The sequence below is a fragment of the Neolamprologus multifasciatus genome, chromosome 9 (genome assembly GCF_963576455.1).
Source record: "Neolamprologus multifasciatus chromosome 9, fNeoMul1.2, whole genome shotgun sequence".
Taxonomy (NCBI): Eukaryota; Metazoa; Chordata; class Actinopteri; order Cichliformes; family Cichlidae; genus Neolamprologus; species Neolamprologus multifasciatus.
Window position 1 is genome coordinate 9,891,278 of NC_140447.1, and position 27,163 is coordinate 9,918,440.

Consider the following 27,163-nt stretch of genomic DNA (forward strand, 5'->3'; position numbering starts at 1 on the left):
GCAAAACGTCTTCGCCTCGAGGTGCGATGGCATTGTCGGGCGCATGCGCTGTACCTCACTGACTAAACCTCACTTTAAACTTTATTTTAACCTCCTAGGACCAGGCGTCCACATACGTGGACATCACATTTTGGGTTATTTAGACTAAAATACTCATTTTTGCTCTACAAGGGCCTGATATCCACTTACGAGGACATTATACTGCTACTGTTCTATCAAAATTTTAAACGAATATCCTCATATGTGGCTCTTATTTTTCTTAAAAACAAAAATAAGGTTGAAAAAAAAATCTGGTAATTCTTTGTACAATATGCCCAAATATCAAAGAGAAATTAAAAATGCATGTCGTGGAAGAGTTCGGGTCTTAGGAGGTTAAAGTGGAAACAGTTTCACCCCCTTGCATTCAGGGGGTACAATACAATATTGTACCTAAAACTTCCAACAGGCGTTACCCCTGCTCCTGGACAGTAAGTGACGAAGTGGTTTTTCTCTGGAATTTTTCCATTCGGCTTCCGTACAGTGACGTTCGAGAACGCGGAAGTTCACGTGGGGCGTGCCGATTTGTAAATAAAAAGCGATGCTTCACACAGAAGGCTTCCCGTCACAGAAAGACTCCTGATCGCTTGAAGACCTCGACAAAAGTCCGCGTTGGTAAGTGACACAATGTGAACTGTGGGACGCATTGTTATTATCTGGTGTGCAGATGGTTGGTGTTACTTGAATGCGGCACAATAATTTTCAGATGACGTCAACGAGATATGTGGAAAAATCAAAGTTTTATAGCCGCTCAGATTATGCAGTCCCTGTACTTAATTTAAATTCTGTGTAAAGAACTTTAATCATAGTGATCGATGATAGCAATATAAGATTTCTTCCCCCATGTGCACTCAAAAAAAGGGATGTTTATATGTGACTGACAAATGTGGAAGTTGAACTGTTGCTTGGTATTTGCAGTCTGCAGGTAAATCTGCATACACACCACCAAAGATGCACGTCATTCTAATTCCTGAAACAATAATCACCTCTTTTCTGTTGTTGTGTTTTTTGGAAGATGGGTGGGGGGGGGGGGGGTAGGTAAAGTGAACCTTAATTCACTTAATTAATCATACTTTAGTGCAATAATTAACACCTTTGCCCTCTCTTTTTTATACCAGAAACAATGGCATCTGCAACCCCTCTGTCCAAGGCAAACAGTGCCTTCTCTCTGACTTTGCTCAAAGAGCTGAGCAATAACGATAAGACGGGAAACATCTTTTTCTCCCCGTTCAGCATCTCTTCAGCCCTGGCTATGGTGATGCTGGGGGCCAGAGGCAACACAGCCACACAGATGTCAGAGGTACAGTCGTGCAGCTGCCTTTGTTAAAGATTGTATGCAGCTTGTTGAAGCTGGTTCAATTCTACCCTATGAAGCTTGTTAGCTTACATTTTGTGATGTGTTTCATTGCTTTTCTGCTTTACGCACTTGTGGATTTCCCTACAAACACTGTTAAAATCCATAGCTTCTGAAATGACCCCTTTCATTTACTTAAAGAGCTCTAAGAGGCAGTTTCAAGCAACGTTGAACATTAAAGCTCCATGATGATAGGGCGTCGAATTTGATCTTTTGAAAGCCGCCACGCTACTGTGTGACTCACCAAGCTCTGACTTTCAGTGTCAGAAAAAATGACAAAGATCTGTACTGTTCAGCCTTTATGAGGGTCAGCCATGTGCTGCGTTACTCGGGGAACAGGATCCATAAAATGGAAGTGTAAGGGCAATAAAGCTTCAGGTAATCCGTACGGGTTATCAGTTCCCTTTGTGCAGCGCGCATGCCCATTTGTCTGGCTGCCTGGATTTCATAAGCAGCACTTGTCAAAGCTGAGGCACTAAATGGAAACGGCTGGAAGAATATTTGACGCAGTCTATGAAGACGTAATACACTACCCTAATTAAGACATATCAGGCACTGAGGCACATTTGTGGAAACATAAAATGCATTTGAATTTGCATTGTTTATAGAAATTAGTGCTATGCTTTTAGCACCTTATGGAGAAGAAGGCTCACGCTGTGGAGCATGGCCTGCATTTCAAAGGTCTTTAGACAAGAGATTGACAATCAGTGTATTGTTAGAGTAAAAATCAAATAAGAGATACTGAGGGATTTTAAAGAACTGCCCATCTGGTTAAATAAACAGCAGAGAGGCTTTATATTCAGCAGGAGTAGCTGGTATGTAGGTGGAAGTTGACATTCAATAAGAAGATTGTGACAAAAGGATTCCTGAAGTCAAGCCACACCCAGCTAAGTCATGCTAGTGGGTGCGGGTGTGTGGGAGAGAGAGGGCCTCCACGTGTATCTGGTCATTTGAAATGATAATGCTCTGAAAGATAATGGATTTATTAGAGAGTACCTTGAACGAAAAGTTTGAAGAAATTCCTTGAAAACTATCACAGCAGTTGACATAGAAAAGCAAGATTAATGCAAGCTGTCTCTTTTCTTCTCTTTATGCCTTCCGTTGCAATACTTTTAGAATATTACCTGGTTGTTTGACAGGATCAGAGAGAAGATAGTAAAATAAAATAAAATGGTTCACTGTTCAAATCAAAGAGGTCGGGGCCCATGTGCATGCACGTTGCCTGGGTTCATTCAAAAACTGCTGTGTAGCTGTAGGTAAACAGCTACTTTTCACACAGATGTGGCTTTTGCAACTGAGCTGCACCAAGAGTCAAAGCAGGGAAGGAGCTAAAAGATAACTATCAAGGCTAATAAGAGTGGTAATTAAGATTTGATGCATAGTTAAACTTTCTGTTGGGTGTATTTAAGAAAAAAAAAAAAGGGGAAAAAAAAGCCTGCGTCAGAAGTTCAAGTGGAAAAACAAAGTGCAATCACATTCTTCATTTTGTGAGTAAGTGTCAGTTACTGTATGATCGTTGGGCAATCGTTCGCTTGACAAATATTGCAGTCCATTGGAGTGAGTAAGAAGCACACAGGAGCACCGACGTTCCCTAAATTTGCACAAACTTGTCATTTATCTCCTCAACAAACAACATTAGTGCAATAATTCAGTCCTGTTTAGCAATGCACGTACGTGGGCGTGATTACTCAATCAGGGTGTAGCTAGAGACCACCCACAATTCTGAATCTATGAAATAAAATGTTTTTGCCTCACACATACTGGAATGTATTGGATAGGCTCCAGTCACCCCACCCCTGCAACCCTGTATTGGAAGAGAATGGATGAATGGAAGCATTTAAATAAGTTTAAATTATGACTGAATACATTAAAACCAAGCCCAAACACTTCCATATCATCGACAAACGAACTCCATAAGACCTCTGAACGTGTCCTGTAGTAGGTGGTAGTTTTCAAAGAAGCATCCACGTAAATGTCGGGATCCGAGATCTCCCAGCAGAACTTAAAGAACCAGTTAAAAACCATCCACATGATGGTGAAACCTCGTGAAACTGCACAGGCCAGACTGTGAGACACTCGTGACTCTTTCACTCGTTCAGTGGTTATCTTTACTGGGCCTCTCTCGGTAGGTTATTGAACTTTCGTAATTCTGTAAGAACATCAGGACTGAACTGTTTCTTAAGCCAAGTCACACCCAGTGAAGTCATGCTGGTGGGTGTGGGTATATGGGAGGGAAAGAACCTCCACCTGTATCCAGTCATTTGTTGTGATAACACTCTGAAACATAATGGATTTATTAGAGATTACGTGGAAGAAAAAGTTTGAAGATTATCATGACAGATTGTCATGATTATGATGACAGTTGATATATCAGACATTAATCTGTGTAGCTTATGCCGCCTGTTTTCTTCGTCCAACACTGTTGCCTGACATTTCTTTTCTCTTGATAGACTGAAACAGGACACCTTGTATCCATACATAAGCCACAAGCTACTGGCTTATGTATGGCAAGATCATCTCAACACAATAACATCTAACTGGGCGGTTCCCAGTCTACTCTGTCTGTTAAATCAGTATTTATTCCAATCATTTCAATAATAAATACATATTTGAGGAACTTTAACTCACCTCAGACTGCTCTGGTCATTGGCTGACTAGTCTCTTATTTAACATAATATATGCATATTCCTATAAACAAGTTGCATTTTTTTTTTTATTTTGTTAGTTTGCACAGCAGCTAACGACAATCAGCCTTTCCAGAGCGGAGGCACTTCCCGAGCTACAAGCGCCCATGGTTAGGATTCATTGGTTCAAAACATGTAGCCAAATAACTTAAATTGGAGTTAATTATTGGTAAGAAACAAATCCATAACCAATTCTGTCATACATTTACGGAATGACGAGATGCCTGTTTAAATAATGATGTACCCCACAAAGTCATGCAGTAAATCCACTGCTGTCAAAAATGACTTATGTTAATAATCCAGATCTAACACAGTTGTTGTTTTTTGGCTTACATTCTCTCTCTGCGAGTTGGTGCAAGTAATTTTAAAAGAGCGACTTACTGTGAATGTTGTTTTCCCAAGCCTAGTTTTATACACTACTGTGCTAAGTGCAACCAGACAAGGCTGTTGGGTGTGATTACTCTGAGTCAGCTTGGCTCAGCTGTACCATCGCAGAAAGATGAGCCTGTGGGAGACGAGAGCTGGAGCTGATTCTAGCTCAGAGGGGCATCTGGGGACCTACTGTAGGGACAGCTGGCTGCCTGTTAGCTTATTTGAAAGACTGTATATTTTGCTGGGGTTTTTTTAAAGAAAGAGTTTATAACACAAAATGAAATGTTGTAATTACTTAAAATGATAATGCTTTGATTCTGGCTAAAATGTTTTGGTTCTCAAAAAATTCCTCTGTAGAGGAAATATCCTTTATGCTTAAAGCAAATGAATGCAGGGAAGTTATGATCATACTGTTTATAATTGTTTCTATTGTTTGTTTGTTTGTTTGTTTGTTTGTTTTGTTTTTTCAACTGAGGGGTTTGTCACAACTGTGTAAAAGTGTTTCATTGAACATTATCAGATTGAAGTCTACAGCTCGGCCCACACGTCAGTTTAAGGACACGCTCATAAATTACTGTTTTGTTTTTTTAAAAGAAGAAAAACAAACATTGAATGTAACGGTGAGCACTTGGAATCGCACTTCTAGGTTCTCTGCTTCACCAAGGCAGAGAAGCCTAAGCACGCACCGGCGGGACAGATGCACATGCAACAGCAGGCCCAGTCTGTGCTGCCGAATCGGAAGAAGGTGGTAACAAAGCAGCAATACAGGAATTGCACACTAACAAAAGGGGAAATATTACTAACAGCTGATCTAACAGTGCCGTGTGGTGAGGGGATCAATGGAAACAAAGATGTTAGAGCTTCACAGAGCATTTCACATCTGTGTTTGCACTCTGTTTTTGCTTTGCTGATGTCCTTTATGCTGCTGTCTTGAACTGTGTCGGTAAAAGCAGCAATGTGAGGGTACATGTTTACTAAAGGTTTAATGTGTATGTGGCGAGTCCAACAGCTTCAAACCCCACAGCATTACATGATGCATATGTGTCCTTTTATGACCTCTTTCTGTGTGTTTTCTTTCTTTTTATCTCTTATTAGCAGATGCTGTAAATGTCACTTGAGCCTTCAAAGTTTGAACCTATGACAGCGCATCACTTTTTCCGTTTCCTGTTTGTTTAATTCCAGAGAATCACTCTTGTATAAAGAGAGAAAACTCTGTTAACAAATTGAGCACCCAACATTACAGCTGTCTGTGACTTTAGCTGTGGATGTGCACCACGTAAAAACACACTCTACTTCATTCTTATTAAACAGTTGGACTTGAAGATGACCACATAAATGATAACACGGTGGTGGGATGGTGTGGGTCTTTATGTGCTGTAAATGCTTTGTGGAAAGGCTTCTCTAAGCTTGGGTCATGGCTTCTCTGAATCCAGTGCTTTTTTTTTTTTTGTTTTGTTTTTTGAACAGTTGTCTGCTTTGTTCACAGTGCCTGAAAATGAAGGATTGTCAGGATGATGTCCACAGCAGCTTTGCGCAGTTGCTGAGTGTGCTCAACAAGTCAGATGCTCCATATTCTCTCAGCGTTGCCAACAGACTGTATGGGGAGCAATCCTACCAGTTTGTTGAGGTGTGTGTCTCTGTTTGTGTGGCTTGTTTGTTTTTTCCTAAAGAATGAGAGGAATCTTTAAGCTGTGGAGGAAAGAATGAGGTAGTTGATTAGGTTGTAAAATCCCACAGAGCTAACAGGTTATTTTGTTTGGTTGTTCAGAATTTATAAGTGTGTCATTAACTGATTTCAGGATTTCTTGGGAAAAACCAAGAAGCATTACAATGCTGAGCTGGAGGCCGTGGACTTCATCAAAAGCTTCGATGCTGCCAGGCTCAACATCAACAGCTGGGTGGAGACGGCAACACAAGGTGGGTAACACACTAAACATGTCCACTGATATAAAATTAGAAGTTGTAATGAAGTATTAGTGTGTTGGTTAGTAGTCCTGCAGAACTGTTCTTCTGTGAGATGTTAGAGTATTTATTACATACGTCTGTGTTGTTGCTTCACGCGTGTCAATGTATCCTTCAGGTAAAATTAAGGATTTGCTGGCTCAGGGTGTTTTGGACCCCATGACCAGGCTGGTGTTGGTCAATGCCATCTACTTTAAGGGCCTCTGGAACAAGCAGTTTAAGCAGGATCAAACACAAGATGCTCAGTTTCGAGTCAACAAGGTAATACAGCAGCTGCATGAATACTGCTGATTTTATTTTTTAAATATAATATATCCTGACAGTGTTTGATGTAAGATCACATGGTGTTCACAGTCACACATTCTTAGCGGCACCTCTCGATCAGATATTTCTGTTATCTGTGATGAAACACAGTAAAAAACACATTAGACTTTGCTCAGAGTGATTAAAAAGTCATTATGCTTCGACCTGGCTGACAAAATCCTATAACTGCATGAAGTGATGTTAAACCGTCTCATGACTTAAAGAGAGCAAATCTAACTTGATTTGATATATCTCAGCCTTTCAAGCTGTTATTATTAACTTGCCAGCAAACAGTTGGAAATCTAGAAGAAGTGGGGCTGGCAGTGGTTTGCTCTTCACCTGATGAATGAAAGTCACACTCTCACTGCTGTTCGTATTTCTCGAGTAGCTCAACAAGCCTTAAAGAAACAACAACTATTTTTAACGTTATTTATTTGCAAGCCAATCATTTAAAACGTCACTTTTTCTCCTCGAGCAGGTTTGCTTCTAACTGTGGTTGCTCTCATACACTTCTGTATACACTCAACACCAACTTCAGGTTGAACAGAACACTCGTGACAAAGAAAAAGATTTCAGCTAATGATGTTTCACATGTTATTTTTTTCATATTTCAGAATGACACTAAGCCAGTGAAGATGATGTACCAAAAGTCTAAGTTCCCTTTGACCTACATCCATGAAGTCAACTGTCAGGTAATTTGCAGTGAATCAGTCAGTATAGCCGGCAACCCATCACCTGTTAACTTGGCAGCATTTAAAATAGTTTGATTTGAGATTATGGTTATATATATTTATTATATATATATACAACTGTTTCTGAAAGTGCTGGGATGCTATATTGTAAATAAAAACTTCACAAATAACTACAATGATTTTTAAATGAAAACAACAACCTGTCAAATAGTTTTGCAGACAGTTATGGCAGCTCTGAACTGCAGACAGAACTCTTTATTATGTAGCCATGCAGCTGCATGTGGTGTAAGAGCATCTTGCTTTATTAAGTAGGACGTACCCTAAATACGATGTTGTCTGGGTGGCAGCTCAGGCTGTTTCAAAACCTTGGTGAGTTCAGCTTTAGTGGTTAAGTCATGTGGACTAATGCTCTCTGCATCATCATGGATGCTGGTTTGTGAACTGCACATACAAGATGGTTAATCGTTTTCCACTTCTCCTCAGTCCAAGGAAGTCCAAGGAAGGTAGAGAATAAAGTTGGATTTGCAGAAATGCAGGAATGAACTGTATTTACTGCCAACGGTGGTCTGAAGTCTTCCAGAGCCTGTGAACTTGTTTTTCTTGCAAAATCATGTCGGTTTTGTAACATAGTGCAATCTGACGAGCCAAAGATTGTCGCCAATATCAATTTGTTTGTTTTTTTTACCCTTGACTCTTGTGCACAAGGATTTTAGTGCCTTTTTTTCTTTTTAACACCAGACTGTTGTAAGCTTAATGGTCTAGAAGTTATTTTAGTGCTATGTTGCCCCTGTCCCAGCTTTCTGGATTTGTTATTGTATAAGTTATTGTATTACACGGCATTGCATGTTAACATTTTTGGAAGCATGTTATAATAAACTAAGATGATTAAGTCTAACAGTTGCATAGCCACTATTATATATTCACGCTAATGTTTGAAACCTGTGCGACAGATCATCGAGCTTCCTTACAAAGGGAATGAGCTCAGCATGCTCGTCTTTCTGCCCCAAAATATCGAGGACGGCACAACGGGTCTGGAGAAGGTATAACAAGCACACTTGGATAATGAAACCTATGAAATACATAAACAGTGGATGATTTTTTTATTTTTTTTTATTTTTTCCCCATCTCTAGCTGGAGAACGAGCTGACCTTTGAGAAATTTGTGGAGTGGACTAATCCCAATATGATGGATGAAATTGAGGTCACGGTGGGCCTGCCTCGTTTCAAGCTAGAGGAGAATTACGACATGAAGACTGTCCTGGTCAGCATGGGCATGGTGGACGCCTTCGACATGCAAAAGAGTGACTTCTCTGGTATGATGTATTCTTGGAACATGCCGCACAATAAAACAGGAGCCCAAAACATGAACGGACTGCTGCAGTTCTCTTAAATCAGCGTAATTTCCATCACCTCCATATTCCACATAAATCAAATATGTTATTTTGCTTTGTTTTGTGACAGGCATGTCTCCTGCCAATGACCTGGTGCTGTCCAAAGTCGTGCACAAGGCTTTCGTGGAGGTCAACGAGGAGGGAACGGAGGCTGCCGCTGCCACCGCTGCTATCATGATGCTGCGCTGCGCCAGGATTCCAGCCAGATTCATCGCCGACCACCCCTTCCTCTTCTTCATCAGGCACAACCCTTCCTCGAGCATCCTCTTCGCTGGCCGATACAGCTCCCCCGTGTGAGCGCGTTTAGAGTGGTGTTTCTCAGCTGGAGGGAGGTTACAACATGACTGGTGTAAAATCGAATTTGGTGTTGTTGCTGAGAGCTCCTGCTCAAAAGTTTCATTATGCTAATCACACCCTATGTTCCTGGCCTGTATATCGACAGCACCAGGATGAGGAATTAAAAATGACGGTGTGGAATTTTTATAAAGAATTTCACCCCTTGTTTGTGTCTCTTCTCTGAACACTGTCATCTTGCACTGTTTAACCTAATTTGATCTTTTGATTTATGTCGTAATGCATGTATGGCCCTATTTGCTGCAGTCATATACCCTATTTTATCTATCTTGAAGACTAGATTGTTATCGTATGCCTTACACCTTAGGAAAAAGTTTACAATGTGCCTCTATTAACCTGCTATATACCAGCTGCACCTTTTTTGGTTAGAAAATGTGCTATGCATTTTATCTGAAAACATGCAATATCATACTTAGCTTAGCCAAAGATAATAATTATAACAGTGTAATACATTTTATATGGAATTATAAAATGCAAATAATAATTGGAGAATTTATAAAAACGTACATAAATGCTTGAACTGGCATTGAGTCCAGGTCATTTTTATGTATCCCTTGACTTACATGTGGAATAAAGTGTGTGGTTTGCAACTTCTCCATGATTAAAATGCCTTTTACTCACATTTTCCTTTACCTGGTTCAGCCAAGTGTTATAGGATGGGGTTTCTAATGCTGTTTAACCATTTAATGTAGAATTTTTGGTATTACACTTGTCACCGTCAGTCTCTCTAACATCATATTAGTCCTTTCAAATGTTAAGGGGGGCATTTTGCCATTGTTTTGTTCCAGTAGGAAAAAATGAGACTTAAAGCAGTTTCTAATTGGCCACTGGATTACTTTCTACACTTCTGTTAAAAATAATAAATAAAAAATATTGCCTTTGTAACCAACTGAAACAACAAAAGTTGTATCAGCCAAGCCTTGGGCAGTAACTTTCAATCCTCAAACAAGTTATTCATATTGTTTAAATGCAATATAATACTTATCTTAGCCAAAGAGAGTAATAATAACAGTGTGTTAAAAATAGCTTCCTAATTTCCCATTTTAAATAGCCGTCCCACTCCAACACAGTAGGTGGTGCTATTGCATTAGCTGTGCTCGCTGAAGCCCTTTGTGGAATTTATAAGAAGAAGACAATTTTGCTAATGCCACTTCCGGATAACTTCCGTGTTGTCATATTTGAAATTGGGGCATTCAAATGGGAATAATACTCGCTAGTATTAATGTTTGATAAGTCCGTAAACTAAATAGAAGGGATATGGACGCGGAGAAACGTTAAACATAGAAAAATAGCCAACGTAGCTCTCAGTCCTGCCTGCTAATCACTCCGTGGCTGGTGATGGAGAAGCTAATATCTAAACTCACTGAAAAGCATATCCTTTTCACGGCTTCCTTCGTTATAAGACTGGCTTTGGTCGCTTATGGAGACTACCAGGACAGGACAATGGCGGTGAAGTACACTGACATTGACTACCATGTGTTCACAGATGCTGCGAGGTTCATTACTGAGGTAACAACTGTCTCAAAACGGAATGTCCTGCTGATATAACGTTGACAATGAAAAATAGTGAGAAGCACCAGTTGTATAAGGGTGGTAACATTACTTAATACTGAGCGAAATGGAGAATTTATGAACTAGGATTTACCTTGAATTGAAGCTGTTAGGTCACCAAACCAAAGCTTAGTATGTTCAGTTCAATGCAGGTTTATTTTTATAACGCCAAATCGTAACAGGATTCCCCTCAAGGAGGTATAAAGCGCAGTTATTCGGGAGAAAACAAACAACTCCCCAAAGCAAGCACTTGGAGATTGTGGGAAGAAAAAAATCCCGTTTGACAGGAAGAAGCCTCCGACAGAGCTAGGCTAGAGAGTAGCTCTATGGCACAAGATCGGTGGAAGGAGAAAAGAAAAATATTAAGAGACACACACATCAAGGAGAATGCCTGACTTTTAAGTGAAGTTCAGACAGTGTTGGACACCTGGATATTTAACACATGAAGTTAGTTGGAGTTGTATCAAATACGGCCAATTTATGGGGCTGTTGTTTAACTTTCCAGAGATGCGGAGAGTGAAACATAAAAAAAATATTATTTTTATGTTAGGATATTTTTTGTAGTGAGGTCCTTATTACATTTCTATGTTAACAAAATAAGCAATGTTTAAGATATGATATTTATTCTAGCACTTTAAGAATGGTGTATGAAACCGTCAACAGAAGACAAAATTTCTGTCAGGCTTTTGGATGAAATGGCTGTTCTAGCTGGTTATCATATATAACCCGTTTATTTAACCTAATATCACATTCAGCATTTTCATGTGGGGAATTCCTTTTACAGGGCGAGTCCCCATACAACAGGTCAACCTACCGTTACACTCCTCTGCTGGCCTGGCTTCTCACCCCAAACATCTATCTTAACATGGTTTTTGGAAAGATCCTCTTCATTGTATGCGATGTGCTGTCAGGACTGCTCATCTACAAAGTCCTCTGCCTGCGAGGTCTAAGAGCTGAGGTTTGTGACTCTGGTACTCTTTCATCATGTGTCTCTTTTTTTTTAATTAGATGAGCTGGGGGGGGGTATTTTTTTTTTACAGATAAAAATACAAAAATACATTTTGCTTGTTTATGTTCAGACTGCACGCTGTGTTTCTTCTTTGTGGCTTCTCAACCCGTTGCCCATGGGAGTGTCCAGCCGAGGAAATGCCGAGTCAATCCTGGCAGCTCTGGTGCTGGGGACTCTGCTCTGCATGGAACGCAGAGGTGTGGGTTAAATATATCAGTATTAATTTGATCATGTGTTTTCACAGCTTCTGTGTTTATTGGCTCTTTTTGTTTTCTTCCAGCTCAGCGTCTGACCTGGGCAGCGCTGCTGTATGGTTTATCGGTTCATATGAAGATCTACCCTGTTACGTATGCTCTGCCCATTGCCCTGACCCTTCGCACAGCTGAAATCAGGGTAGATGAAGCCAAAAAGGTTTCAAGATTCAAGAAGCTTGTCGGCTTTTTTGTTGGTTTCTTCAACCGAGATCTGCTCCTATTTGCAAGCGTGGCTGGCGGAGTCTTCTTTACACTCACAGCACTCTTCTATTACATGTGAGATGGACACCACAAACTGTTTTCATGATTTAGAAATGACTGTTCTATTACTGCAACTAATGCTATTGGAATTAGCATTATTTGTTAATATTCAGATGCCATAAAAATTACTTTGAAAATGATAAACTGTTGTTTAGGAATGACTTTCAACAATGCTAAGTACTGTTTTTGATTTGACTTAATGCTAGCCTCTCTTGTGACCCATTATTTGAACCAACACTCTTACTCACACGTGTGTCCTCTCGTATAAACGCAGGTATGGTTGGCAGTTTCTTTATGAGACCTATTTGTACCATCTGACCAGAAGGGACATCAGACACAACTTCTCTCCATACTTCTACATGCTCTACCTTACTGCAGGTATTTATCCATCCAACCATTCACGCCTGTAGTGTGTAGCATGCAAAATGATGAAGATTGAAGGCAATAAAATGCTTGTTAAATCTGATTTATAGGTGTGTTGAGTTATTTTCCTCTGTCTTTTGTGTTATACTGAGCAAACGTACAGCGGGTAATACAGGTTGTTGGTTTTGGTTTGTTTGTTTTTTAAATGTTTGTTTTTTAAATGAGCCCATTTCTTTCGGCCTTGCAGAGAGTACGTGGAGCCAGTGGCTCGGCTTGGCAGCATTCCTGCCGCAGTTCGCCCTGCTGTTGGTAACATCATGGATGTATTACAAAGACCTGGCCTTCTGCTGTTTCCTGCACACAGCCATTTTTGTTACCTTCAACAAAGTGTGCACTTCTCAGGTACATACCTAACATAATTTCACTTTGTTCCTCCTGCCCTAGACATAACACACAGACTTTACAAATTTAACAATGTTTCTTGTAATCCTTTCACAGTACTTCCTCTGGTACCTGTGCTTACTTCCTCTGGTCATCCCTAACCTGAGTCTGACAGTAAAACAAGGGTTGGGACTACTGCTCCTCTGGTTTGCTGGACAGGTAATTAAGTTAAGCACATTTAAAATTACAGTTAAATATGAATTCAGATATGCATTTGTTAATGTAATCAGATTTCATACCATAGACTGAATCTATGGGCTCTCCATTTAAAATCCCAGACTAGTAGTTTAATATTCTAATTTTAGTGTTTTAAATTCTAATATTAGTGTTTTGTAGCCAGAAGTGACCATATTTGTACAAGAGGGAGGATTGTTACACTATTAGCTAACACCTTGGTTAGCAAGGTGCATTCATGGAGTGTACAGGTGCATTGCACAGACACAGATACCTTCTGACGAGTGCTTACACACTAGAAAAATACTACAGTTTTACTCACCACTTAGTGTCACTTACCACTCACTACAATCAACTACACAGCAAGACAAAATTTTGGTTAGCTACAGCTTGACAACTAGCCACGGAAATAAAATTTTTAAGCCTCAGAACGGCTTGATAGGATGAGCCTTGTACAAATTTACCCACCTGTAGTTTTCACAAAGGGTAAAACTGTTTACAAGGATTTTTTTTTTGTGCCAGAATGAAAGCAGAAAACAGTGCGTTTCTGCCTTAAACTTGTGCGTTTTAATATGTAGCTCTATGAGGATTGACTAATGTTTAGAGCTAGCCTCAAGTAGTCACTATTTTGTAGCACCTCCTAGTTGGCGGTGTTTTCAGAGCCCTGAAGTTTGTTTTCTTGATTGTGATCTTGATCATGCTGAGTTGAAAGTTACACGAGTGATAGGATACATAGAACTGAAGTCATCTGGCAATGTTTTTAAAATAAACTGTCATATTTTCTCCCCTAAACAGGCCATCTGGTTGGGCCCAGCCTACTTCCTGGAGTTTGAAGGCTACAACACCTTCTTATGGATCTGGCTAGCCGGATTGCTCTTCCAGGTCGTCAACTGCTTTATTCTGATCCAGATTGTAACTCATTACAAACCAACAAAAACTCCACTGAGACTGAAAGCTGAATAAAACCCAAATGTATTCAAAGTGGAAGAAATTTTGTCTTTGAAACTTCAAAGGATGCTCTTTCAGATCATGCACTGTGGATCCATGTAGACCAAAGTTTAATCTCCTCAGACTTTAATTACTTTCTCTAATAATTTAAATCACTTTAGCAAAGAACACTATGTTTTCTGAGCGACAAAGGCTTAGGTGGATTTTCAGTTTTTCTGAGTTAAACCTGTGGATTACATGCTCGCCACTGCCGGTCAAAACACTTAAATCCACAGTGTATGACATGTAGCAGAAACTGACTGTTGCCCAGGTTTTTATTGGATGGTAACTTTGAAGTCTGCTCCACCTGTGGCCAAGTCATTTGTCAAAAGTTTGCTGACAGGGCAAAACACCTGCTGCAGATCAGAGATCACAAACAGTCTTAATAAACAGCTCTGGGTCAAAGTATTTAACGCACCCCTCTGGGATTTTATTTTTTATTTTGGGTGGCATTTTGACCTCGTGGTGACGGAAAGCATTTTCTAACTCCAGAGGGAGAAATAATCCAATTGTATGCTGCTAGGAATCGAGAAGCCTTCAGTCTGAGTGTCTCACTTTCATGTTGACATTATTGTTGGTACTTTCAGCACTTGAACTATGGATTAGATTGCACCGAGGAGAATTACCATTACAAAATCCAGCAAAATCTGTCCTAAATTGTGTTGTGTTTTTTGTCCTGACCGGTGTAAATTGAGGCTGACCTGCACATTAATCTGACAGGTAGGAGATAGTTTCTTGGTTTGAGGGAGAATATGTTAAATAGTTCTACTGTTAGAGACAGTAAACAAATGCACTGTTGTCTTTATGTCTATTTTTTACAGTTTCACAAATGAATAAAATCAAATAAGTAATTCCCTGAGAATGCCATTGTGTAATTTCAAATCCTTGGTTACATCTTGGAGCTAATAATTTCATTTGTGTTTACTGTTAACACTGTAAGAAAACAGACAAGCACAGTATTTACAGTCTAGGCCACTAACGCATAATCTTCTGTCAAGGCAGCTGTTTGACTTGCAGCTTCTTTGGCTGCAGTTTGCAGCTGTGACCAGTAGGCAGGAGCATTTGCAAGCAGAAGGGACAGCTTGAGCGAACATCCTCATGTAACCCTCGCAGATTAATCAGTCAACTGGAGCATGAACACAACCTAAAACAAACAGAGCTGGCAGTGGCTCCATAATCTCACTGTACTCTCCCTCTAATCTCACATGGAAATTATTAGAGCATTCACTTTAGCCCTGTTGGTTCTGAGCGTGTCTGTTGATCCTGGGACTGATAGTGGAAGTGCATAATAATTATAATCTACTGGATTCGCATTATGAATGCTTGAGATACACAGCAGGTTGGGTCAAATCGGTGGCTTTCCTTAGACATTTGCACATTGCTTTGCTTTTCTGTACGAGTATAAGGTCTTGGTTGTGTGTTGCATATGTGCATGTGTGTGAGTCATGGTCAGCTGCGGCCTGCATATCTAGTTTATGAATCACCAGGATGCACCCAGTAACCTTTCAACTGGCTAGTTGCCCCCCAGGCACAGGCTTAAACCATCTTATTTTAAAACTGACGGCCACATTCAGGGGTTTATTTGCAAATTCTTAGGATTACAAATTAATATGAATATGTTTTCCCCCTATATTACAATTTCAGTTTTTTGTGGCAGCCAATCCAAATTACAGCTACTTGCCCCCTTAAGAGTTTCATCATACCATCATAGTTGGTGAACTATGGAGGCAAACTAAAACCAGTTCAGATGAACCTGATGTGTCTGGTGAGTGAAGGGTAACAGCACTCTGTAGGCACAACAGTCTAAAAAGGGTGGAAAGCACTGTTCTGTTGCAGGAGCGCTGATGTGGACAAATAAAGAAAACAAGGCACTGCGTTCACTGTATATTTGTTAATTGTGCTCAGGAAGCAAGAAGTGGGAAGGTTGAGGGGGGTTATGGGTTGTGTGACTATGTCCCATATGCTAATGTGTATATGTGTGTTTAATGAAGTGTATGCATGTGTATGCAGATGCCTGTTTGTGCCAGACCCTGAAGAATTCTCCTCATTGTCACTGAGGGGGATGTATGCATGTATTTGTTCATCTGCCTTTATCTCTGTGTGTTTTTTTTTAAACGTGTATGAGAAAGATGGAGCGAGAGAGGGAGTGACCAGTTAGGCCAAATGGTGTGTGGAGCAGAGAACAGCAGGGTATGAACGGTCACGCAACCTTGTATGGTATAGGATTAAAGGTTTTGATCTGCACGCACACACACACCGTGGCTCACGGATCAGCTGTCAGCAAGCGTCAAACACGTTGGTTACACTACAGTTGCCTTAAAGCACTACTCCTTTTTTTTATTTGCCCTTTTCCCAAATTGACTTCTGTTTTTTCTTCTCTCAAATTTATCTCACTTCCCTCTCTCTTTTTTTTCTCGTCCTCATCCTTTCCCCTTCCTGTACCGAACGAGCATTGTAGAGATGGCGTGATCAAAGGTTGCGTGCATGCGAGTGAATATTAAACATTTAAAGTCAGCCTCAGCCGCTCCTCCCCCCTGTCATTGTCACAACATCTGATATGAAGCTACAGTGAGACAAATGGCTCACTGAAATCTTGTAGCAGTATCAAACACTGTGTCACGAGTTACTTGTTACTCGTCATGAAGAGGACTTTGTGTCTGAACGTGATTCCTGTTATGCAGTTTGATCCCTGCGAGACGAGAGCAGAATGCTTTATCGTTCAGAGTATTTCTAACAATATAATTAAGGCTGTTTCCATTATTCTGTTTACAATTTAGTGTCAACAGTCTGAGTGCAAGTGGATATCTTAACATGCAGTGCGTGCATGATCTGCAAGGATTACCTGGAGTTTTGTGGTAATAGTATTGTCAGTAAAAGCCTCCTCAGTACTTTTGACGTAATATGCTTAAGCAGGCTTTGCGTACATGCAGTAAAAGTGGAGAGCAAAAGGGAGCATGCATTTACGGGAAAGCAATCTTGAGAAAGACACTCGAGACTTTTTCCACATTATTATGCAGCACAGTCACCTTAATGCAAGATTGTCCTGGGTTTGAATCCAGTCTGGGGCCTCTCTGTGTGTAGTTTGGATGTTCTCCACGTGGGTTCTTTCCAGGTACTCCAGTGTCCTCCCACAATTCGAAGGCATGCAGTTAGTGGCATTGGTTTAACTGGTGATTCTAAATTGCCCATAGGTGTGATTGGTTGTCTGTTTCTATGTGTTAGCCTTGCGACAGGCTGGTGACCAGTTCAGATTGGGTACCCCACCTCTTGACCTGTGGTAGCTGGGATAGGCTCCAGCCCTTCTGCGACCCTCAGTTAGATAAATGGAAGAGAATGGATAGGAGGATAATTATGGTCTTGAAGAGCATAAATGCTCATCTGTCACAGGAGACCCCCGACTGTCATCCATCAACTGTGAACACCAAAAACCTTCAGTGACGGAATAAAGGACTGAATGAAGAAAACATCAAACCAGTTGCTTGAAATGCTGTGAGAGCGCAGGCATATTGGAGGAGTATGATCATCAATGCCATTTGGGAAGGTTCTTAGAAGAAGAAGATTAAAAATGAAAGGAACAGGAAGTCCCAAAACATTAGCCCGTGTCACCAACAAGGCTTTTTGGGGCCAAAGCTATTGACCTATTGGCACACTGCATACACACTATTTATGAATCACAATGGGTTGTGAATAGCGTTTACACTTTCTCCTACACTGTAGTTCCTATAGTTCTGCTAAGTAAAAACATAAAAATCGCATTCATTTTCTCACAGTCAAAACAACCTAGCGCAGGTGGCCCTGCACTTTTGTATGAAAAACATGTTGCAAATGCAGTTTCCTAGAAACATAAACGCATTGTGTGTGAAGCACCAATGGGAAGTAGGATCTTAATTTGCCTTTTGTAAGTCAAGAGGAAGAAAGTCATTATGTACAACTGCCCCAGTCTGTGCGTGTAAAAACACATCAGTACTGACACACACATGGTAATTGCTCAATAGGACAGTATCAAAATACAATTCTTTAGAAGAATTTATGGGAAGTGTAGTTTATAATGTAGAAATACTAGTTCTGGAGACTGTCAGAACCAGACACGGAGAAGCCGCATTCAGCTTTTATGCTCCTTATATCTGGAACAAACTCCCAGAAAGCCTCCGATCAGCTGAAACACTCAGTTTATTTAAATCCAGGTTGAAGACTCACCTGTTCTCAGCTGCATTTGAATAAAGCACCAAATCCGCACTTAAGCTTAAATTTCAAAACTTACATTTTAACTACTGATTTTATCTACTGTTCTGATTTTATCTGTTTTGATTTTATATACTGTTTTGTTTGTTTGTTTGTTTGTTTGTTAATTAGTTAGTTAGTTTGTTTGCTTGTTTTAATCAATTTTAAATCATGCTTTTTATTTGTTTTTGTTTCTAATGTCTCTGTAAAGCACTTTGAATCACCTTGTTGTTGAATTGTGCTATACAAATAAACTTGCCTTGCCTTGCCTTGCCTTGCTAATTATACACTTTCACAGTTATGTAAAAATGTCTAGTTATTTACTAAATACACTAAAACATACAATACTGGACACTTTATAAGATGCATCTTACTAGCACTGAGTTGGAGACTATTTTGCCTTCAGGACTGCCTTCATACTTCATGGCACAGATTCAACAAGCTGCTGGAAACATTCTTCAAATATTTGTTGGCTGCAAATCTATGATGTGAATCTCCTGTTCCACCACATCCCAAAGGTGCTTTTATCGGATTAAAATCTCTTGACCGTAGAGGCAATTTGGATACAGTGAACTCACTGACATGCTCAAGAAACCAGTTTGATATGATCTGAGCTTTGAGTCAATGGACATTGTCCTGCTGGAAGCAGCCATCATTAGATTGGTATACTGGTCAGCCACAGTGCTCAGGTAGGATGTGGTGTGTATTACCAGCAGCCTTAACTCTTGATTCAAGGCAGCATGGATCCGTTAGATCGGGAGTTTCTGAAATACTCAGACCAGCCCCAACTCAACCAACAACCAGGCAGAGCATCTCCAAAGTCACTTAAATCATCACTGTTCCTTATTCTGATGCTCAGGTTGAACTACGAATACGAATTTTATCATATTGTTGTGAGGCTACAGACATTTTCTGTGATTTTGTATAGATTTTAAATTATGTCTGAAATGACCATTTTACGGTCACTTTTTTCCTGTTTTTTTAACTTTATTATCTCCAAAAACCTAATAATGAAACATAACAAACTGAATAACCATTATTCAGTGTTCTGGATCTGTGGTATAGCTGAATGCTGGCCCTAGACCTTATTTTTGTAAATACATAGTGGATGATGGTGGAAATCATAACAGGATTTCTTGTGCTTTACAGACAAACATGGGACGTGACTATGTGACGCTTACTTGATGTACTAGCATGCACACAAACATGCACAAATGTATGTACACACTCAAAGTCATCCTACTGGCTGATCCTCGTGTATCCCGTAATTCCCTATAAGCTATACTCTCCCCACAGTAAAACAAACACAACCTTCTGGGGGGGATTAGAGGGAAGGAATTATGATACTGTAGTTGGCAGTGAGAGAAAGTAGTTCTTTCTTACCAGTATGTGTATTTGTTGCACAAAATCTCAATTCTGTTTGACATTTGCTTGATCTGGAAAAGTTTTTTCCCCCTCATCCTAAAAAGTGTTGGGCAGCAACCAGCTTGTAAATAAAACAAGAGTATCCAAGAAAAACATTTATCCACTGGCCAAGTGCACATACTAATATAATTTTAAAAAAATCTTGATATTTCATAATTAATATTAATTAACGGACAACCTCTAAAATACTTTGGTCGCATGTAAAATACTATCACTGATGCTTCAGATTGTGGAGTGATCAGCCATCATAGTGGTTTACATCCATCTTTCATATACAGTCTACACTAACATTTACTTTTAAGTACGAAGCGCGTATCATAAAAGTTCCCATGGTGTCCCAGGACCCAAAGGTTCGACTTTGGCCAGTTTACCAAATAGCCAAATTGTTTCCGGAGTATCAGTTTCTGTCATTTCTGATATTACTTTCATTTTTAGTTCCAGTGCTGCAATTGTTTGTCTGGTGGATTTCCTCCATTCTTGATGCTAAATTGTTGTGTCCCATTATCTGCAACCACTTGAATTCTGAGTTTGGCCTTAAAGCCACTTATTATTTACTCTTTAAATCTGACTGATTTTTGGACAAGCAAAAAATCCAAATACCACATACTGCACTTCTACAGTCACGTTCAAAGGAAGCGATGCTGAATGAATACCTATGATAATTTCAGTAGATGAGCATAAATATTCAGGGAGTACTTTAAACCATATGTGCCAAGTAAATATAATTAACTGCCTGGATGGACTGGAGTCCAGCTCTTCTGGGAATCCCACAGGGTTGGGATCTAACCACAGCTTTTAGGCTACATCTCTTTCCCCTCATGTCCACTGCCTCTTTTTCTGCCCTCCACCTTTTGGTGACCGCCAACATTCCCCTGGCTCTAGCCCTCATCCCAGGCAGTGGTGAGAAATGGGGAAGTTTCCCAGATCGTGTGAAGGAAGTTGTCGTGCCAACTTTGCAGCACATTAATCATACAGGGCATGTGGTTAGAGATACTCTGTATCCTGTTCTGCTGAATATTTATTATTAATTGAGACACAAATCTGAAGGATGAAACCATATTTGGTGTGCGTGAAAAATTCAAAAGCTGCTAAAAAGACAAGGATGTTAACTGAACAGCAGAATTTGTGTTTTGATGATCCAAGAAAGAGCTGGAAATCATGAAGTCTGGTAAAATGACCTCTCACTGTACATGATTTCACATTAGCTCTGTGATATTGTTATAACATTACAAAGTCTGATGAGTCTGATGATTTAATGTTATTCTTGCAGTAACTAAAAAAATGACCACTTGGAACAGATTTTTCATATAAAGAAAAGATTTTTTAATAGATAACTCCCATTTGCAAAAACACTTAGAAACATTGGAAGACACTGCACGTCGCATATATGTATATATATATATATATACACATATATACATATACATATATATGTATATGTATATATATATATATGTATGTGTGTGTGTGTGTATATATATGTATATACATATACATATATATACACACACATATATATATATATATACATACATATATATATACGTATATACATACACACACTGTGTTCGCTACCTTGCAGCTACCTCCTCCATCAGATAAGTATGAGTCTTTTTTTTTTTACAATTATCAAAACAGATAGCGAGGAGGGGGGAAAGCCATATTTATTTACGTTAGTAAAACAGAAACAAAAAAGCCTTCAAAACTGTAGTTTTTAAATTATTTGCGTCTTACAATAAATACAAATCCTCAAACATTTATTGAAATGAACACACACAAAGAGAGAGAGAGAGAAAAAGACAAATCCAAAACAGTGACACCATGTACAGTTGTGCGTGTCGACTCCAAAACCTTTCTGGATAGGCTGAACTTCAACTGAGCTATTCCCAGTAGTGCAACTCAGCTTCACAAAACTGAGACTGACATTGATTTAATTTGGTGCTTTTTAAAAAATTCACTAGTGCAAAAATACTGATGTGAACACAAGGTCCAATGTTTCGGGGCTGAATGGACGACATGAAAGGCGTCAAAACCCGGAGGGGGGGGGGGGGGGGGGGGGTATATGAGCTGAAATGCAGAACTTGTCATGAACACTCGCCTATGCTGTACAATATTACCTCCAAGAGAAGGTGCGACAGGAGTTTTATGATCTAAAATGATGACGTTTGAAAGATTTTAATTAAAATATTTTACTGTTTGACAATTAAAAAAAAACAGCAGTTACATCATGATTTCAGTTAGTATCACTTTTGAATTACCAGCCTTCTTAAACTTTGATCTTGTGCACTCTGGATTTCATCTTTCCGTTATCCTTTTTCACAAAGAAGCCCAGCAGCCAATGCAAAGCAGCACACTAACAAGGTACCAATCAATGCCTTGCTCATGGAGACTTCAGCAGGACACAGGGCTTGTGTTCTGGCTGATTGTAACATACAAAAAAATATGCTTAAAGTTTAAAGCTTTGGCTCTACTGATAGTTTGACATGTTTTACACTATACAGTATTAATTGGTCTCCAGTTTTCTGAACAGTTCTGCAGCAAGCAAGGATGACTTTTTAAAACTTTCCAATGCTGCATCGAAAGCTACGCTTTTAGACGATTCAGAGCACAAAACAAACGGGCATCCCGTGAAGGATCAAAAAGGATTTTGTCATGCATTAAAATATCCTCGAATGAATGAACAAGTGTTTTACGGTGCTTTACGTATTATCTTGTGGCACCAATTTAACTTTGCTCACCCTGTTTGTTTTTTTTAAACTGCCCTGGCAGTAATTTAAAAGCATGAAAACATGCAAAAATCACCTGTTTTTCTCATACTCACTCGTCATCTTGAGACCAGCGTAAGCGTAAGTCGTCCCCTGTGTGCAACGTTAAGAAAACCAAAACATTTCTTGACAGCTAAATCTTTGTTTCTTCCACAAAAGTCAGGTGTCCACAACATATTAAAAAAAATAAAATAAAACTGTGTTTCAAAAGTCTTGTCGTCGCTAAATCTAAAAGTGCTTGGAACCAGCTACAAAGTTTAATCCTTACAAACAAACGAATCTATGCATAAACTGGATTCGTATTAATTTTGATTGTCACAACACTAGAACCTGAGCTTCTTCGTCAAACAGAAGAAGTATGTGACATCCTGGGAATCCCTTAAAAAATAACTCTTCTCTTATAATGCTGGTGTATGAAAACCATAAGACAAAGTACTTTAATGCGCACTGATTTCTTTGCGTGTTCTTTGTGTGTGTGTGTGTTTGTGGAGAGGGTAAGTATCTGCAGGTGTGTTGACGTCTCACTTTCACGGCATGTAAATATATGGACTGGACTTGTGGTGTCCTGTGCTCATCACGCATGGCATAACGTTCCTGGAGCCGACCATTATGGACTGGTTCATGTCATGGCCGCTCTCAGGCCACGGCGGCGAGTCCATGGGCTCCCGCTTGATCGAATGGATCAGGCTGTGACCTTTGAACTCGTAGGTGCCATGCTTGTTGTAGTCAGACTGCATGTAGGCCTTGTGTGGATCCTGTGAGTAGACGTGTGAGTCCATGAGGTTGACGGATTGGCTGCTGCATAGAGAGTCTGAGTGTGGGAATCTCTGAGGACTAAACTGACTGGAGTCATTGTTACTGCCCAGGTCTTTGTCGCACTTTAACAGGCGTGCGTTGGCGTTCCCGTTGTTCACTGCATAGTTCTGATAGTTACCGTTGTTGTACGGCGGGCTGATCCCAGCCTTCCCCCGCTGACAGGGCGAATACTGTGGATCGTAATAATCAGCTTCAGATTTCAGCTGCAGGCCAACGGTGTGGTCATATAGGCCGTTACCATAGCGACGGTCAACGGGCACTTGGTCACGGCACGTCCAGGGTCGGCCGTACGCGTCGCAGCCATTCTCCGAATCAGAGTCGTGCTCGACCTTTATGGGGGGCATCTCGGGCATCAGGTGACCGTCGAAGCATTCTCCGTAGCCATTCTCGCTCTTCACCAGGTCCACGCAGTAGGCGTCTGGGTCTGTGGGAAGCTGGACGTTGCCGTACAGTTTGGAGACAAACACCTCACCACCTCTGCCGCTGTGACAGCTGGGCGAGAGACGGTACGGCTTCCCGTACTGGCCGGTCTTGTTCATGCGGTTAGAGGGGATGTAGCCGACGCCCTGGCCTGCCCTGACGGGTCCTGAGTTCTGTCGTGGAGGCCAGCCGCCACCCACGCCTGGGCTCAGACCTTTATGGGGACCCACGGAGGACTTGCAGTAGTTTAGGGGCTCCTCCTGGTTATAGTAACCGTCCGGGCGGAACTTGAGGTTGTCTTTGGAGAGTGGGGTCCACGGAGTGTGGTGACCTCGCTGGGTTGCACCAGGAGTGGGACAGGAGAGCCGGAGAGAATCTGCAGCATCACCCATTCCTCCATTGAAGGAGTGTCTCCGGAGGTGTTCTCCACGCTCGCTGTGCAGGGGGAAAGAGTGGAAAGTGGAAAGAGAAGGAAAAAAATAGATCATTAGTCACAAAACAAAGACACAAAACTTACAAAGTTTTACTGTTTTTCAACAAAGTCCACAAAGAGCCATTCTCTACCCATGTATCCATATGGCAACCACAGCATACTCAATGTTTTTGTTTCTTTTCTGCCGAATGACTCAAAGGATAAAAATTCTAAGTTTGGTTCAATTTAGTTCACGAGAGGCTCTTTCCAAAAGTGACTCATCTTTTCCGGGATGTGTCTCATCTGAAAATTGAGAACAGAGTCAACATCCAGAACCCCAAAGATCAATGATGGCCCGGTCTCCTAGTTTATAGGCAGCACAATGCAATATATCTTCATGTTTACACAGTGCAGTAGCTGAACCCGAATGTGTTCAGTAACTGCATGAAAGCCTTTTCAAACTGTATTTTCTTATGATTTTAAGCTTGAAATTGATCTTGTTGAACGCTGAGTAAGCGATTGATCAAAAAAGATACAAGAGCTAAATTATATTTATAACTATTACAGCATTCTGATTAATCAGCATTCATACGTTAAATGCTTTTTCCAGTTTTTCCCGTACTTGTTTGACTTGTTTCTGCGGCTTTCTTTGTGCCCCCCCACAAAAACAATAATCAAAATATGTTTTTTTCCCCTCTTCATCTTTTCAGTTTTTATATGGAAACCCAATTACAGTGCATGGCTACAGTGGTAATAACAGGGTTTAATTTGCGGTTCTGTGAGTGATTATTCAGGAATTCTAAAGGCAAATGTTTCTTTTTGTTTGTCTGCTTCCAAATACGTTTCTGCATTTTTCCTATCTTTCAAATATCTCTCAACCTGAGCACAGCACAGCTGAAGGTCTTTAATACAACCAAGCTGTAAAATGAGTCTTTTCTTAGCTCTTAGATTGTTCTAGCAGTAGCTACAATTTCACTATAACAGGCTCGCAAAGAAATGAACTAAGGGACAAGTTTTCAGTGACATCTGCTGACTAGTGACACGAAATGACCAAAAAGAGAAGTATTGCTTTCTATTTTTTGTTATAATAGCCTGACGCAGTTTCACTGCCACTTGTGTTTCCTAGTTTTAAAAAAGTCTACATATACTCAGAATTTAGAGCAGAACCGGAGATCGTTGTGCAACAATAAAGTCAGCAGGCTTTCGGGAATCTGACTGTAAGTTTCATCCAAGTCATATTTACGTCTCTCTATATGGCAGCAGACCCAGGCGCTACATGTACTGTACATGCTATACACTTAATTCTGAACCTTAACCCTAAGAATGGTTAAACCAATCTAATCTGCTGTCTAGTTAACCGGTTTATCGTTACATTAATGGTAAATGGGGGCGATCGTGGCTCAAGAGTTGGGAGTTCGCCTTGTAATCGGAAGGTTGCCGGTTCGAGCCCTGGCTTGGACAGTCTCGGTTGTTGTGCCCTTGGGCAAGACACTTCACCCGTTCCCTACTGGTGGTGGTCAGAGGGCCCGGTGGCACCAGTGTCTGGCAGCCTCGCCTCTGTCAGTGCGCCCCAGGGTGGCTGTGGCTACAATGTAGCTTGCCATCACCAGTGTGTGAATGGGTGGATGACTGGATATGTAAAGCGCTTTGGGGTCCTTAGGGACTAGTAAAGCGCTATATAAATACAGGCCATTTACCATTTACATTATTCACCATGTTGCCCTGGATAATGTGTGAAGGAAGAAAGAAGCCTGAACAGCAGGAGGGGGTGGAGGAGCTCTGCTTTACTGACTACATAAGTCTTGGCCTCTCTGACTCCCTAAAGTTGTTAATGATGCATGAATCACAGAGGGCCTTATCCAAGCTGAGACGCGTATTTGCTCCTAATTGGCCACAGGTACGGCGTCCAGCGCTTGTTTGGTTTGGTATCAGATCCTACTGGGTGAGGAGAGGGCTTATGTTTGTGTTGGTAACTGGGTCTCAGTGTAAATGCTTGTGTGTTAATAAAACTGTTGCTGGGCAGTTGGTATCTTTGAAAAAAAAGACAAACCTCATAAAATCAATAAATGACACATGAGGGCTGGAGCAAATGTATTTTCTCACAGTAACTCCAAATAATTATGTTTCCTGTGCCCGTGCGATGTGGACCACAACCGAGGCAAGAGGTAATCTTAGGACAAGTAAAGTGTATAATAACAAAATAAACACGTCATCCCTTATGAACTGTGAGCTGCTGTGACCTACGGACACTCAAATGTTGACCTTTACTCAGAGCTCCCATAGAGCCAATCAGTGTCGTTCTCTAGAGGCTATAACAAGATGCCAAAATGCATCAAACCTCAGTGTCAAGACTGTTAAAACACTTCACCTTTAGTTACTACATAGTACCCCTATTAAAGCAATCAGTGTCCAAAACTGTGACACAGTGTCAATACGCATCATCTCTCCTAACTTAGTTAAAGCTGTAAAGATGCTGCTCATGTGTGAGAGTTTATTCCTTCTTACCCTTGCTCCAGTCCGGAGATGATTCCTCCTACTGCTCCTTTATTCTTTCCCCGCATTAACATGTTCTTCATTTTCATCTCCGTGATGGAGGGGAGCAGGAGGGGAACAGCTATGCAGAACAAAGCCAGCTGTGGGGCCACTGGAGCACCAGAGGCTGACTTCTTTTTCTGCCCATGGAGGAACTTCAACCGACCTTGGAACTGCATCGTCTGGAACAGAAGAAAGAAAGGACCCATCCAAAGGCCTTGATTAATGTATAATACAATTACACAAACATCTAGGCTTTATTTTTCTGCCCTTGTATAAAGGCTTAAAGGTATCGACTATTATGGGGCCATTTTTATGACCAATCAGTGGCAAAGAGTTTCATATTGTTGGCTAGGCTTCTGCTAAGTTTCTCCTCTTTTAATCT

The 27,163-nt window shown here is 40.6% G+C and overlaps 4 protein-coding genes across 5 annotated transcripts in view; 3 read left to right on the forward strand and 1 right to left on the reverse strand.

The window, feature by feature from the left end:
- Positions 1-27,163, forward strand: part of LOC146511014 (leukocyte elastase inhibitor-like) — a 258,585-nt gene that overhangs the window by 38,210 nt on the left and 193,212 nt on the right. The window lies entirely within an intron of this gene.
- Positions 500-9,741, forward strand: LOC146511016 (leukocyte elastase inhibitor-like). 2 transcript variants are annotated; one of them, XM_085172500.1, is made up of 10 exons: positions 500-651; positions 1,155-1,336; positions 5,093-5,191; positions 5,933-6,073; positions 6,246-6,363; positions 6,527-6,669; positions 7,326-7,403; positions 8,354-8,443; positions 8,535-8,715; positions 8,864-9,741. In XM_085172500.1, exons 2-10 carry the CDS (start codon positions 1,160-1,162, stop codon positions 9,088-9,090), a joined length of 1,254 nt encoding a protein of 417 aa, XP_085028626.1. In that variant the 5' UTR covers positions 500-651; positions 1,155-1,159; the 3' UTR covers positions 9,091-9,741. The 2 variants fall into 2 exon arrangements, with proteins under 2 accessions (XP_085028626.1, XP_085028627.1); XM_085172501.1 differs by lacking the exon at positions 5,093-5,191.
- On the forward strand, positions 9,865-18,684 carry pigm (phosphatidylinositol glycan anchor biosynthesis, class M). Its single transcript, XM_085172502.1, has 8 exons — positions 9,865-10,656; positions 11,483-11,656; positions 11,778-11,904; positions 11,988-12,237; positions 12,497-12,600; positions 12,833-12,987; positions 13,084-13,185; positions 13,996-18,684. Exons 1-8 carry the CDS (start codon positions 10,486-10,488, stop codon positions 14,161-14,163), a joined length of 1,251 nt encoding a protein of 416 aa, XP_085028628.1. The 5' UTR covers positions 9,865-10,485; the 3' UTR covers positions 14,164-18,684.
- ahrra (aryl-hydrocarbon receptor repressor a) overlaps positions 21,482-27,163 on the reverse strand; it is a 63,674-nt gene continuing 57,992 nt past the window's right edge. Inside the window, exons 8-9 of the mRNA XM_085172471.1 lie at positions 26,752-26,960; positions 21,482-24,269 (exon numbers count right to left, since the gene is read on the reverse strand). Coding sequence (XP_085028597.1) covers positions 23,126-24,269; positions 26,752-26,960 — 1,353 coding nt within the window. The 3' untranslated portion in view covers positions 21,482-23,125. The remainder of the gene's footprint in view (positions 24,270-26,751; positions 26,961-27,163) is intronic.

Coding starts and splice junctions, on each gene's coding strand:
- LOC146511016 (XM_085172500.1), top strand. CDS start 1,160: ATGGCATCTGCAACCCCTCTGTCCAAGGCAAACAGTGCCTTCTCTCTG. Junction 1,337..5,092: donor CAGCCACACAGATGTCAGAG/GTACAGTCGTGC, acceptor TCGCACTTCTAG/GTTCTCTGCTTCACCAAGGC. Junction 6,364..6,526: donor GGTGGAGACGGCAACACAAG/GTGGGTAACACA, acceptor TGTATCCTTCAG/GTAAAATTAAGGATTTGCTG.
- pigm (XM_085172502.1), top strand. CDS start 10,486: ATGGAGAAGCTAATATCTAAACTCACTGAAAAGCATATCCTTTTCACG. Junction 11,657..11,777: donor TGCGAGGTCTAAGAGCTGAG/GTTTGTGACTCT, acceptor GTTTATGTTCAG/ACTGCACGCTGTGTTTCTTC. Junction 11,905..11,987: donor GCTCTGCATGGAACGCAGAG/GTGTGGGTTAAA, acceptor GTTTTCTTCCAG/CTCAGCGTCTGACCTGGGCA.